This window comes from Chlamydotis macqueenii, chromosome W (genome assembly GCF_036417535.1).
Source record: "Chlamydotis macqueenii isolate bChlMac1 chromosome W, bChlMac1.mat, whole genome shotgun sequence".
Taxonomy (NCBI): domain Eukaryota; kingdom Metazoa; phylum Chordata; class Aves; order Otidiformes; family Otididae; genus Chlamydotis; species Chlamydotis macqueenii.
In genome coordinates this window covers 4129927-4144591 of record NC_141592.1, presented here as the reverse complement: position 1 = coordinate 4144591, position 14665 = coordinate 4129927, and the positions used below count along the sequence as shown (strand labels likewise).

Here is a 14665-nt window from a genome sequence, read left to right as displayed (position 1 = left end):
ATGAGGCCGCCTGTGAGAAAGTAATGAAGCTTCCTGTGAGAAAGTAAATGAAGCAACCTTGAGAAGAAGGAAAACAGCTGGCATACGTGACTGGGGGCTGAACGTGAAGCAGGGTGCAGGTGGAGAGAGCCGTGCGTGTGAACATAGAGACTTAACGAATCATATTTTAGCTAGGAGCGTGTGCATGATATAGTTAGCCAGTTAGTAGAGAGCTTGCGCATGATACGGAATTAGAAGGGCTATATTAACCGGGATGTATCAACAATAAATTGGCATTTGCTTGATCATATTGGTCGTCAGCAGTGTCCGTTACTTCCGCGTCAACACAATACAGGAGAATATGGAAAGATACATATAAAAGTCCAATGTACAGAATATCTTGCTCCATATGTCAGCATATCTGGAGCATCAGCAAATTATGTTTGGGCACCCGCCTCTATGCAACGGTGTGCACATAATGACTTAGGACTAATAGACCTTATGAAAAAAATTCAACCAGATGAAACACACAAAGAATGCTGCAAAATTCATGAAAGAATCTACAGTTTTTGTAACACTCAAAAGGTACAACAGAGTTTATAATCTTCATAATGGAGTGTGTTCACCTCTTGTGTAACTTCACTAATTCGCATGGAAACATATCTACAAAAGACTAGGCTAGAAATTATTTCAAAAGAGTTCTGGAAAAAACCTCAACAAATCTTTAATTAAAAAAGGAGTGTGTTGTGGCTTAGTCATGGTCACCACACAGTTGCTTGCTCTGTCTCTTCCTCCCCAGGGGGATGGGGGAGAGAACTGGGAAGAAAAGAAAACTCTCCACTCTGCACTTGATTTTCTCACTGGCCATATGGGACTGTTAAAGGGTGAGTGAGTCTTTTTCGTCACTCCCTGGCTCTCCAATAAACAAATCAGGTTATGGATGGAGATTAGGGAGTCTCGGTTGGTGCGATATTGCCGCTGGTGCATCACGGTGGTAGCAATTGGCATCTGTTGTTCTTCGACCCTCAACATCCCCACAACAGAAGGGTCCTCCAAGAGACCAGGCAAGGTAGACAGCTGTTTGATTTCCTCCATCTCCACAGTGGCTATACCAAAAGCCCACCGGTACCCTTTTGGGTCTTTGAAATACCCTCTCTTCAGGTAAACTATACCAAGAATGCATGGAGCATCTGGACCAGTCACTATGGGGTGTTTCTGCCACTCATTCCCAGTCAGACTCACTTCGGCCTCCAATACAGTTAGTTATTGGGATCCTCCTGTCACTCCAGAAATACAAATGGGTTCTGCCCCTTTATAGCTTGATGGTATCAGGGTACACTGTGCACCAGTGTCTACTAGAGCCTTGTACTCTTGTGGGTCTGATGTGCCAGGTCATCAAATCCATACAGTCCAGTAAACTCTGCTGTCCCTCTCCTCCGCCTGGCTGGAGGCAGGGCTCCAGTAGTCCTGTTTATAATATTTGGTACTCACTTTTTGTGAATATGAATCAGGAGGTGAGATCAGCCCTTCTACGCTGTTTGGGGAACTCTCCATTGGAGACTGGAGCAGCAGTTATCCTGGGAGAACCTCCTTTTGCGATTGTTTTACCTCGCAACACATATACCCATGCCTCTAGGGCCAAGGTAGGTTTCCCATCCCACTTCCTCATAGCCTCTCCTTGGTCACGGAAGGTAAACCACAGGTCACCTCATCGCTTATACTGTCTCCCTTGAGCAAGAGGAGGAGGAGGTCTTCTTCTAAGAGCTGAGATACTGGTCCGTGCAGGTGGAGAGTAAGACCTATCCTCTTCCAGTTTCTGAAACCCCTGTGACAGTTTTTCAAACAGTTTTTCAAACAGGCTTTTGTATTTTTCAGTCAGTCTTTCCACAGTCGAGACACAGGCCCATATTGGGGAAGAGAAATTGTCTTCATATTGTCAGAGCTGGTTAGCCACTGCACCTACCAGTTGGTGCTTCATCGTCTTTCCAACTCATTGCTGCCAGTGAGTTGTCATACGATGATGGTGCACTCTGAACAAACTTCCGCCACATGGGTCAGGATAATTTGATTTCATCTAGATCCACAGATGTCTGCGGGTCATCCAGGTTATGATAAATCAGCTCCCGAACAGCTAATTCCCTCAGAAACTGGATACCTCTCCCCATGGTGGTCCACTTGCTTGAGTGGCATATAATATCTTCCTTGAAGTAATACCTGTACCTTGTGCCTGACAGGAGTCTCCACCAGAGGATGCAGGCTTCTGACTCTCTTCCAATCACCCTGTATTGTAGTTTAGCCCCACTCGGGACCAGACTACGCAGTCTGTCTCTCGCTCCCCCCACCCTTGAGGGAATAGGGAGAGATAATATAAGAAAAAAAGGCTCGAGGTTTGAGATAAGGACAGGGAGGAATCCTTAAAGTTACCATTACAGGCAAAACAGACTCGACTTGGGGAAAACTATTTGTTTATTATTAAAACCAAAGCAGGGTAATGAGACAGGGAACAAGAAAACTTGCCCCCACCCCTCCCTCTTCCTGGGCTTAACTTTATCTCTACCTCCTTCCCCTCACCCCGAGCAGCACAGGGGAGAAGAGGGAATGGGGGTTACCATCAGTTCATCACACATCAGGGAAAGAAATCCTCACGTTCCTCCCCTGCTCCATTGTGGGGTACCTCCCATGGGCTACAGTCCTTCGTGAACTGCTCCAGCATGGGTCATTTATTCCACAGGGTGCAGTCACTCTGGAACAGCTGCCCCAGCATAGACCCTCCACAGGCCACAGCCGCCTTCAGGCATCCACCTGCCCCAGCGTGGGGTCCTCCATGGACTGCAGGGGGACAGCCTGCTCCACCACGGTCATCACTACTGGCTGCAGGGGAATCTCGTCCAGGAGGAGCATTACTCCTCCCCCTCCTTCTTCACTGACCTTAGCGTCTGACCAGATGCCTCTCAGGTTCTCTTCACATCTTCTCTCTACTTTCTTGCAGCCGGGCTGGGCTAGAGTCAGGCCCAGATGGCCATCTGGCAGGAGGTCAGAGGGTGAGGGCTGCAAGGCCCACAAAGCTTGTGCCTCCCCCTCTCTGCCCCTGCTCCAGTTTCTTCACATCTTCTTTCTTCTCCTTTTTTTTTTTCTGTTATCCCCTTCTGTTGTGGTTTTGGTTAGTGAGGGGGGGCCTAAGGTGGTAGCTTCTGTAGGAAACTGCTAGAAGTTGCTCCCCTTTGTTCAGTGGACTTGGCCAGGCCCAGGGCGGACCTGCTGCTGGCCAAGGCCGAGCTGATTGGTAGCAGAATGTTCCGTGATAACACCTCTGCGATAACGTATTTAAGAAGGGGAAAACAGAAAAAAAAAAAAAAAGAGAAGAGAAGATGTGAAGAAGCTGAGCGGGGACAGAGGCACAGAGGGGGAGGCGCAGGCCTCATGGGCCTTGCAGGCCTCACCCTCTGGCCTCTTGCCAGGCAGCCAACTGGGCCCGACTCGGTCCGGCCCGGCTGCAAGAAGTGGAGAGGAGATGAGAAGTGAATAAGATGTAAAAAGATCCTGAGAGACATCTGCCAGCCTGTTGTGAGGAACGGCTGCAGATGCCAAGGTCAGTGAAGAAGGAGGGGGAGGAGTAATGCTGCTCCTGGCCAGGATTCCCCTGCAGCCTGTGGTGATGACCATGGTGGAGCAGGCTGTCCCCCTGCAGCCCATGGAGGTCCACGGAGGAGCAGAGATCCACTTGGAGCCTGTGAAGGACCCCACATCGGGGGAGGTGGATGCCTGAAGGCGGCTGTGGCCCGTGGAGGGCCCGCTGGGACAGCCGTTCTGGAGAGACTGCACTCCATGGAAGAGATGACCCACGCCGGAGCAGTTTCACAAAGGACTGTGGTGTATGGGTGGGACCCCACAACGGAGCAGAGGAGGAATGTGAGGAGTTCTTCCCCCGACCATGAAGCAGTGGCATAAAACAACGTGTGATGAACTGAACGCGACCCCCATTCCCTCTTCCCCCCTGTGCCGCTCGGGGGAGGGGGAAGGTAGTAGAGATAATGTTAAGCTTGGGAAGAGGGAGGGGTGGGGGGAGGTTATCTTGTTCTCTGTCTCATTATCCTGCTGTTTTTAGTAATAAATGAATAGTTTTCCCCAAGTCGAGTCTGTTTTGCCTGTAATGGTAACTTTAAGGATTTCTCCCTGTCCTTATCTCAAACCTTGAGCCGTTTTTGTTATATTATCTCCCCCTATTCTCTCGGAGGGTGGGGGGAGTGAGAGAGAGACTGCGTAGTCTGGTCCCGATCGGGCCTGAACTACGACACCTTCTGAAATACATTATCGCAGAGGTGTTATCCGGGAACATTCTGCTACCAATTGGCTCGGCTTTGGCCAGCAGCAGGTCCACCCTAGGCCCGGGCGAGTCCACTGGACAAAGGGGAATCAACTTCTAGCAGCTTCTAGCTTCTTACAGAAGCTGCCATCTTAGGCTCCCCCCTCACTAAACAAAACCAGAAGAAGGATGTATATCCCAAATTGTAAGCCTTCTGTATGAAGTAACCTGAAAGAAGAATGATTTTAAATGGGGCCCTGAATGGGGCCGCCATAGCCCCGCCTCACTAAATAAAAGCAGGAGACCCCGTCAATGGCTGCTTCCCTAGACAGAGATCCCAGCTGCCTGGCTTCTCTACCTTCCAATTCCAGGCTACTGGCCCCACTGTCCCAGTATCAGAGCAACCAGGTGACAAGTTGCTCACTTTGATTATGGCTGAAATCCTTTCGCATATCTTGCAGCTCACTCAGGGACAGGGATCGGGTGACTACTTCGGCTTCTGCCTCTCCCTGTTCTTGAGATGGCCCTGGTTCCTCAATGTCTTTCACTATGCAAACTGATTTTTTGGTGTATTTTTTCTGTACAGGGGCAACTGATAATTGCGTAGGTTGTTGTTTTGGTTTATCTGCGGTACTGCTTGCCAAGGTTTGAGTAGCCACAGTGCCTATCATGGAGGTTGAAGCAACCATGGTGCCCGTAGCAGGGACTGAGGTAGCCGTGGCCTTCCATAGGGGCTGAAGTCACCACAGCATTTGTATCAGTAGTTAGAGTAGCCACAGTGTCTGTAGTGGGGACTGGGGTATCCGCAGTGCCTCTTGCCAGCGTTGGAGTATCCACAATGCCTGCTGCCAGGGTTATGGCAGCCACAGTATTCTTAAATAGTTTTTTAAACTTAAACAAGATCAAGATCTGAGATAGCTGCAAGAGACCTGTCAACACGCACATGGTAGTAGTTGGTGTTCTGGTTTGATTTAGTGAGGGGGGCTACAGTGGCAGCTTCTGTAAGAAGCTACTAGAAGTTGTTCCCCTTTGTTTAGTGGACTCGGCCGGGCCTAGGGCGGATCCACTGCTGGACAAGGCCGAGCCAATTGGTAGGAGAATGTTCCCTGATAACGCCTCTGCGATAACGTATTTAAGAAGGGGAAAAACAGAAAAAAAAAAAGGAGAGAAGATGTGAAGATGCTGAGCGGGGGCAGAGAGGGGGAGATGTGACCCTTGTGGGCCTTGCAGGCCTCACCCTCTGGCCTCCTGCTGGGCGGTCGTCTGGGCCCAACTCAGCCCAGCCTGGCTGCAAGAAAGTGGAGAGGAGATGAGATGTGAAGAGAACCTGAGAGGCATCTGCCTGCCTGTTGTGAAGAATTTCTGGTGAGAGGAATGGCTGCAGACGCCAAGGTCAGTGAAGAAGGAGGGGGAGGAGTAATGTGGTTCCTGGCCAAGATTCCCCTGCAGACTGTGGTGAAGACCATGGTGGAGCAGGTTGTCCCCCTGCAGCCCATGGAGGTTCCACAGAGGAGCAAAGATCCACCTGCAGCCCATGGAGGACCCTACATCAGGGGAGGTGGAGGCCTGAAGGAGGCTGTGGCCTGTGGAGAGCCCGCTGGGGCAGCCATTCTGGAGGGACTGCACCCCAGGGAAGAAATGACCCACACCGGAGCAGTTTCACAAAGGACTGTAGCCCGTGGGTGGGACCCCACAATGGAGCAGGGGAGGAATGTGAGGAGTTCTTCCCCCGACGATGAAGCAGTGGTGTGATGCGACATGTGATGGACTGACAAGGGGTAATGGGTTTAAATTAGAAGGAGGTAGGTTTAGATTAGATATTAGAAAAAAAATTTTTACAATGAGAGTTGTAGAGCACTGGAACAGGTTGCCCAGAGAGGTGGTGGAGGCCCCATCCCTGGAAACGTTCAAGGCCAGGCTGGATGAGGCTCTGAGCAACCTGATCTAGTCAGGGATGTCCCTGCTTCTTGCAGGGGGGTTGGATTAGATGACCGTTGAAGGTCCCTTCCAACTCTAACTATTCTATGATTCTATGATTCTATGATTCTATGACCATAACCCCCATTCCCTCTTCCCCCCCTGCGCCGCTTGGGGTGGGGGGAAGGAGGTAAAGATAATGTTAAGCCTGGGAAGAGGGAGGGGTGGGGGGAGGTTTACCTTGTTCTCTGTCTCATTATCCTGCTGTTTTTAGTAATAAATGAATAGCTTTCCCCAAGTCGAGTCTGTTTTGCTCATAACGGTAACTTTAAGGATTCCTCCCTGTCCTTATCTCAAACCTCGAGCCTTTTTTTCTTATTTTCTCTCTCCCTATTCTTTCAGAGGGTGGGGGGAGTGAGAGAGAGACTGCATAGTCTGGTTCTGAGCAGGGCTAAACTACGACAGTTGGGGTATCCCAAGGGTATTCAAAATTCTCAAAAGCTGTTGAAGTTAGCTGGGCAAAGTGGGGGAAGCTGTAAATAGATGCCCACCCACTCCACGACCTGGCTTCCAAAACCAAATCAAGAGTTATAATTCCAAACAACACCCACGAGATGGCTCCCGAAATACCCGGGTGGAGCTGCCACTGCCTCTTCAGTCTGCGTGCTGCCCGCCACCATTGAACACAAATATGAAACCGGTCCCGATACCAGTGATGTCATCAAACCAACCAGTGCCACACAACATAGCAGAATGATACGTTTAATCCCAGAAAAGACAAGCCATGCATAAACACCGACAAACAGCAGCAAGTAGGGTGCTGCCCAATACAGCTCTAAAAACAACTCCAAGAGCAAATAAAACAACATTGTGAGCAGCGATGACCAAATGGACATAAGTAATGCTTGTACCAAATCTGTTGTCATCACACTGTGTTCAAACCTGTCCTTATCTCAGTCCTTTGGGACTGACTCAGGGCTGGAACCTTGGATCCTCAGATTAAAGTCTGACAATCTCCTGACTGATCTAGTGAGGCCCCTTCGTGCCCCACATTGGGCGCCAAAAAGACTGTGGTGGTTTAGCCCGAGTCACCACACAGTTTCTTACTCACCCTCCCCCTATCCAGTGGGATGGGGGAGAGAAACTGGGAAGAGAGGAAAACTCATGGGTTGAGACGAAAACAGTTTACTTGAATAGCAAAGGAAAACTACAATAATAACAGAATATAAGGATACTAATATGTACGAAATGAACAATGTACGATTTCTCACCACCCAATGTCCCAATGACAGATATGGTCTGTCCCTAGCAGCGATCATGGAAACGAAACCGAGCAGCAAGCAAAGGAGTGAGAGAGAGAGATGCCTCCCCCGGCCAGTCACCACTTATATACTGAGCGTGACATTTATGGCATGGAATACTCTCTTTGGCCAGTTTGAGTCAATTATTCTGGCTATATCCCTCCCAGCTTCCTGCACTTGCACATTAGCAAGACCTGGAAAGCTAGACAGTGTCCTTGGTCTCATTAGCAACAACTCATTTCATCAGGGTGTGTTTATCAGCATTCTTCACATATGAAATCCAAACCACACTGGCTACTGAGAGGAAAATTAACTCCATCCCTGCCGAAACCAGGACAGCAGTGTCTGTCTTGGAAAGCATTATGCATAGTTTCTTGGATATCTGGATATGCAGACCCATAGAAATAAGGTCACTGTTTTTTAATTGTTACTTTGTAATTTTCAGGTACTAATATCAAATTTTATTAATAACAAAGTAGATCACGCTTTTAAGCACATTTTACAATATCCTTCAGCATCCACCAGCAACACTTTTTTTCATGCTTTCATCATACATGCTTAAATATGAAATCAGTTTGGATATATTATTATCTGTTTACTTATCTAAATTAGCTGTAAGAAAGCAATTGTATTCTACTTCTAAAATTCAGTCGCTGAGCCTGCACACTGTCAGTGATGTGAGTTAATGCTTCGGGGCTAGAAATAAAACATTTGTAGCACTTGAAAACATGAGTTACTTTTCTTAATACTGCTGCTTCTAGGCAATTTTTATATTCATACTGTTATTTGCTGTCGGCCTCTTTGTTTATGAAACAACTATGTCAAATACTGAAATGACATTGAAGACTAGTTTTGAAAAAGTCATTGATGTGTAGGTGGGTGCAGAGCGGTAATGCATCTTCCCTTGTATAGATCTGTATTTCCAAAGGGTATGTAGCGTAAATAGAAATTGCACTGCCTTGGAATTGTTTAGAGAACAGATTCAGCCCCAGTATGACTTGATACAACTTTCTATAGCTGGATTAATAAGATTTGATTTCTGTCAAAGCAAGGGAGCACATTTTCCCTTACGCCTGCCAGAATACTGCTCTGCTTCCTCCTCTTCCTGCACCAGTGATGTCAGGTTTGCATATCAAATAATACATCTGTAGACTTGTCTCCAGGTCACAGTCATTGATGGTGTTATGCAGGCTGCTTATTTTAAGACCAACATCTTCCTACAGAGGCAATCTGCCAAGCCAGGGCTGTATTTGGGCTGGCCCAGCACGTATGTCCCTGGCGAGGTTTGCTGGTCTGTGTAATATGTTCATCCTCCTCTGCAAATAAGACACAGCTCCGTGTACTTGAGCAATCTTGGCCCTCCCTATACCATGTCTGAAGGGGGTCCAATAGTGCCAAATGCACTCCTACGGCTGCTGGCTAATGACCTATAACTGGCACATCATGGCTTCACCAAGGGCAGATCATGCCTGACCAATTTGGTGGCCTTCTATGACGGGGTCACAGCATCGGTGGACAAGGGACGAGCAAGGGACATCATCTACCTGGACTTGTGCAAAGCTTTTGACACTGTCCCACACAACATCCTTCTCTCTAAAGTGGAGAGACATGGGTTTGATGGACGGACCACTCGATGGATAAGGAATTGGCTGGATGGCCGCACTCAGAGAGTGGTGGTCAACGGCTCAATGTCCAAGTGGAGACCGGTCACGAGTGGCATCCCTCAGGGGTCTGTGTTGGGCCCGGCCCTGTTCAACATCTTTGTCAGCGACATGGACAGTGGGATAGAGTGCACCCTCAGCAAGTTCGCCAATGACACCAAGTTGTGTGGTGCCGTTGACACGTTGGAAGGGAGGGATGCCATCCAGAGGGACCTTGACAGGCTGGAGAGGTGGGCCCGTGCCAACCTCCTGAAGTTCAACCAGGCCAAGTGCAAGGTCCTGCATCTGGGTCATGGCATTTCCAGGCACAAATACAGGCTGGGCGGAGAATGGATTGAGAGCAGCCCTGAGGAGAAGGACTTGGGAGTGCTGGTGGATGAGAAGCTCAACATGAGCCGGCAATGCGCCCTTGTGGCCCAGAAGGCCAACTGCATCCTGGGCTGCATCAAGAGGAGCGTGGCCAGCAGGTCGAGGGAGGTGATTCTGCCCCTCTACTCTGCCCTGGTCCAGTTCTGGAGCCCCCAGCATAAGAAGGACATGGACCAGTTGGAGAAGGTCCAGAGGAGGGCCACGAAGATGATCAGAGGGCTGGAGCACCTCTCCTAGGAGGACAGGCTGAGAGAGTTGGGGCTGTTCAGCCTGGAGAAGAGGAGGCTCTGGGGAGACCTTATAGCGGTCTTCCAGTACCTCAAGGGGGCCTACAAGAAAGATGGGGAGAGGCTGTTCAGTAGGGCCTGTTGTGATAGGACGAGGGGTAATGGTTTTAAAATAGAGGGAGGTAGATTTAGATTGGATATTAGGAAAAAAAATTTTATCATGAGAGTTGTAGAGCACTGGAACAGGTTGCCCAGAGAGGTGGTGGAGGCCCCATCCCTGGAAATGTTCAAGGCCAGGCTGGATGAGGCTCTGAGCAACCTGACCTAGTCAGGGATGTCCCTGCTCCTTGCAGGGGGGTTGGACTAGATGACCGTTGAAGGTCCCTTCCAACCCTAACCATTCTATGATTCTATGAAATTGAATATGACATCCTCCTTCACATCTGTGTTTTCTGAAGAGGTATTGGTCACTAACAGGTGTCGAGAGTCAGGGTAAGTGACTAACACAGGACAAAAGGATGTTAAAAAGAAAAGGTCTATACAGACCTTCCTGAACTGTACTCCACTGAAGCTATATATATCTTTCTTATTTATTCATTAAAGCTATTTTTTTGCTTCTTATTGATTTAAATGCTCATTCAGGGGTAGTTCTTCCAAACATAGGCCCAAAAGATTATTTTTCTAGAATTTGACCCCTTAAATGGTTAGCCTCAACTAAGTATAAGCATGAAGGAAAACAGCCCTTGAAGCCCTTGGTTATAAGTCTAGGACTGAACCTCCAGTGCTGATGTTGCCTTTTAATTTGTTTCTACCTCAGAATAACTCCTATTGTTGCATCTGAGGGTGGATTCAGATTTTTTTTGCGTGTGTGCTTATGAAGAAATGGTGAATTACACTCGGCCGCTCAAGGGGCGGTCGCAGCCCCGCATAAGCTACTGCGGGCCCACGGAACCCGCCCGCACTTAGCCCAGTCCGGCCCGGCCCCGCCTTCTCTGGTCGCTATGGGGACGCCTCCACCGAGCCGGAGGGGGGGTGGGGCGCGGAGCCCCGCCCCCGGTGATGTCGTCCCGGCTGGCGGCTTCGCGCATGCGCGGAATTGGGTTGTGTAGTTACGGTCCTGTTCCGCATTCTTTGTTCTTGTGGTGCTAGGGTTCAGTCTGTGTTGATCCTTCGCTAGTTCCGTCATGGTTGACCCGCGCTTGAGGCAGATCAAGATCAAGACCGGCGTCGTGAGGCGGTGAGTGCGTGCGCCGAGAGGGGGAGCCGTGGGGGGAGGCTGAGGGCGGTCCCGTTGCTCCCGAGGGGGCGAGCGGAGAGCGGGAGCAGGCTCGGCCCTGCTGCGAGCTCTGAGGGCGGTCCCCGTCGCCCTGAGCGAGGAGATGGCCCGTGCTCCGCCGGACTGAGCGAAAGAGCGGCGAGTGGGGCTTCGTGCGCTGTCGGCCGTGCCTGCTGCGGGTTCTGGGAGTTGTTGCGCTGGGGCGTTTTGCGGTGGGGTGGGGCTGCCGAGGTGTGCTGGAGGGCGGCCTTGCAGGAGTTCTGCCTTGTCTACCGGTTTCTTCGTCTTGCGCGCCGTCGTCAGGAAAAGGCTTTTCTTTCCCGAGACCACAATTAAACGGGGATTTTTGTCACGCAGCCCTGTCAATGTACAGGGCAGTCTCGCTGCATACCTCGCAGAGACAGGAAGTCTTACCTATTTTACCAAAAGAAATTTTGAATGGGATATTTTTGATTTGATAGTTTACACCACAAAACCGGTGGTAAGTTAGTTCAAGACTTGAGTTTTGGTTTTGTCTAGTTTTAACACAGTCTTTCTTTCTAAGAAAAGTTGCAGTTTATCTACCTGAATCCCTCTTATTATGATTGTAAGCACAAGGCTTTGATGTTAAAGATTTGGTCATGGTGGGATTTATTAAGGCTGCACCCTACAAAGACTGCACTGTCTCAGGCAGAGACAGGAATTACTATGTGTGCCAGATCAGGATGTTAAATAGTCCAGTTTTGTACAATCAACTTCATATTATGACTTACTTAAATCCACTTAGTAAAAGACTAAACAGTAAAATGGGTATACTGTATAATACTTGTTTAACTTTTAAATATTGGACTTCAAGACTAGAAAAGTAAACTTTATACAGGTTTATCATTATGTTTATGCTAGATAAAGACACTTTTGAGTTCTCAAAAAAAAAAAAAAACCCAAACCAACCTCAAAATGAGGAGCACTTCTCAAATACTGCTGCAAGCAAGAAATTGATTATATGATTGCAAGGTCCTGTTTCCTGTCACTGTGCAGGGCATATGTTGTGGTTTTGTTTAGTGAGGGGGGGCCTAAGGTGGCAGCTTCTGTAGGAAACTGCTAGAAGTCGCTCCCCTTTCTTCAGTGGACTCGGCCGGGCCTAGGGTGGACCCACTGCTGGCCAAGGCCAAGCCGATTGGTAGCAGAATGTTCTGTGATAACGCCTCTGCGATAACATATTTAAGAAGGGGAAAACAGGAAAAAAAAAAAAAGAGAGAAGAGAAGATGTGAAGCAGCTGAGTGGGGGCAGAGGCGCAGAGGGGGAGGCTCAGGCCTCCCCCTCTGGCCTCCTGCTGGGCAGCCGACTGGGCCCAACTCAGCCCAGCCTGGCTGCAAGAAGTGGAGAGAAGATGAGATGGATGATGTGAAGAGATCCTGAGAGGCGTTTGCCTGCCTGTTGTGAAGAATTTTTCTTGTGGGAGAAACAGCTGCAGATGCCAAGGTCAGTGAAGAAGGAGGGGGAGGAGTAATGCGGGTCCTGGCCAAGATTCCCCTGCAGCCTGTGGTGATGACCATGGTGGAGCAGGTTGTCCCCCCTGCAGCCCATGGAGGTCCATGGAGGAGCAGAGATCCACTTGGAGCCCGTGAAGGACCCCGTACCGGGGGAGGTGGATGCCTGAAGGCGGCTGTGGCCCGTGGAGGGCCCGCTGGGACAGCTGTTCTGGAGAGACTGCACCCCGTGGAAGAGATGACCCACGCCGGAGCAGTTTCATGAAGGACTGTGGCGTATGGGTGGGACCCCACGCTGGAGCAGAGGAGGAATGTGAGTTCTTCCCCCGACCATGAAGCAGTGGCGTAAAACAACGTGTGATGAACTGACTGCAACCCCCATTCCCTCTTCCTCCCTGTGCTGCTTGGGAGAGGAAGGTAGTAGATGTAATGTTAAGCTTGGGAAGAGGGAGGGGTGGGGATTAGGTTTATCTTGTTCTCTGTCTCATTATCCTGCTGTTTGTAGTAATTAATGAATAGTTTTCCCCAAGTCGAGTCTGTTTTGCCTGTAATGGTAACTTTAAGGATTTCTCCCTGTCCTTATCTCAAACCTCGAGCCGTTTTTCCTTATATCATCTCCCCCTATTCTCTCGGAGGGTGGGGGGAGTGAGAGAGAGACTGCGTAGTCTGGTCCCGATCAGGGCTGAACTACGACAGCATACAAATCAGGAACTTGCATGTTATTTTCCAGCTAGATAGTTTTATTGTGGTCTAATTGAGCTGCTTGGTGACTGCTGCTTGGTTTGGGTCCCTTTCGTGACCTATGTTATGGTTATTGGTGTTCTTGGACAGGAACATTGTAAATGTTCTCTTTGCATTTGTAAGTGGATGATGGTTTGTGTCAGTTTTTGTAAACAAAATATTCTGAGATGTGGGAAAACTAGATTTACTCAAGTTAACATTTTTTTTCAGTCTCTGTATTCTTTCTGTCAGCCAAAAGTATAATTTATTGATATCTAGGTATTTTTGAGAACTGCTGTATCTGTGTTTTGAGTTTGTGTGGCAAGGTTTTGGTAGCAGAGAAGGGGGCTACAGAGTTGACTTCTGTGAGAAGATGCTAGAAGCTTCCCCCATGTCTGACAGAGCCAGTGCCAGCCAGCTCCAAGATGGATCCACTGCTGGCCCAAGCTGAGCCAATCAGCGATGGCGGTAGCACCTCTGTGATAACATATTTAAGAAGGGGGGAAAAAAAACTGCTGTGCAACAGCAGCTGGAAGAGAGGAATGAGAATATGTGAGAGAAACAACTCTACAGACACCAAGGTCAGTGAAGAATGAGAGGGAGGAGGTGCTCTGGAGCAGAGATTCCCCTGCAGCCTGTGGAGGACCCCACACGGGAGCAGTCATTTCCTGAAGGACCACAGCCCGTGGGAAAGACCCACGTTGGAGAAGTTCGTGGAGGACTGTCTCCTGTGGGAGGGACCCCACACTGGAGCAGGGGAAGAGTGTCAGAGAGGAAGGAGCAGCAGAGACAACGTGTGATGAACTGACCAAAACCCCCATTCCCCATCCCCATGTGCAGTTCAGGGGAGAGGAGTTAAAGAAAATCATGAGTGGAGTTGAGCCTGGGGGGGAGGTGTTTTTAAGATTTGTTTTTATTTCTCATTACCCTACTCTGATTTGATTGGCAATGAACTAAATTAATTTCCCCAAGCCGAGTCTGTTTTGCCCATGACTGTAATTGCTGAGTGATCTCCCTGTCCTTATCTCGACCCAGGAGCCTTTCATTGTATTTTCTCCCCTTGTCTAATTGAGGAGAGGGAGTGATAAAGCGGCTTGGTGGGCACCTGGCATCCAGCCAGGGTCAACCCACCACAATCTAATAAGACATAGTTTTACTGATGTAGAATTTGTAATTTGTGGAAATTTCTGTGCTGACTCATTGCTGCTGTTTGATAGTTTTACTGAGCGAACTGTGTAGTAATACTGAATAGCACTTCAGATGGCCATTGCTTAATAATAAAACATCACAAAAGTTATGTGAACAAGCTTTTTCCTCATGTTTATAGACTGGGAAACAGAGAGGGAAAGTCAACACTAAACAATGAACAACTGTGTGGAGATCCCAGTCAGAGCTGGTGCCAGCCTGCATGTTCACATGGTGAATGCTGTACCATGTGGCTA

The 14665-nt window shown here is 49.0% G+C and overlaps 1 protein-coding gene across 1 annotated transcript in view; it reads left to right on the top strand.

Moving 5' to 3' along the window:
• Positions 1-10858: 10858 nt before the first annotated feature.
• LOC147596536 (tubulin-specific chaperone A) overlaps positions 10859-14665 on the top strand; it is an 87929-nt gene continuing 84122 nt past the window's right edge. Inside the window, exon 1 of the mRNA XM_086769580.1 lies at positions 10859-10994. Within this exon, the coding sequence (XP_086625706.1) occupies positions 10942-10994 (53 nt within the window). The 5' untranslated portion in view covers positions 10859-10941. The remainder of the gene's footprint in view (positions 10995-14665) is intronic.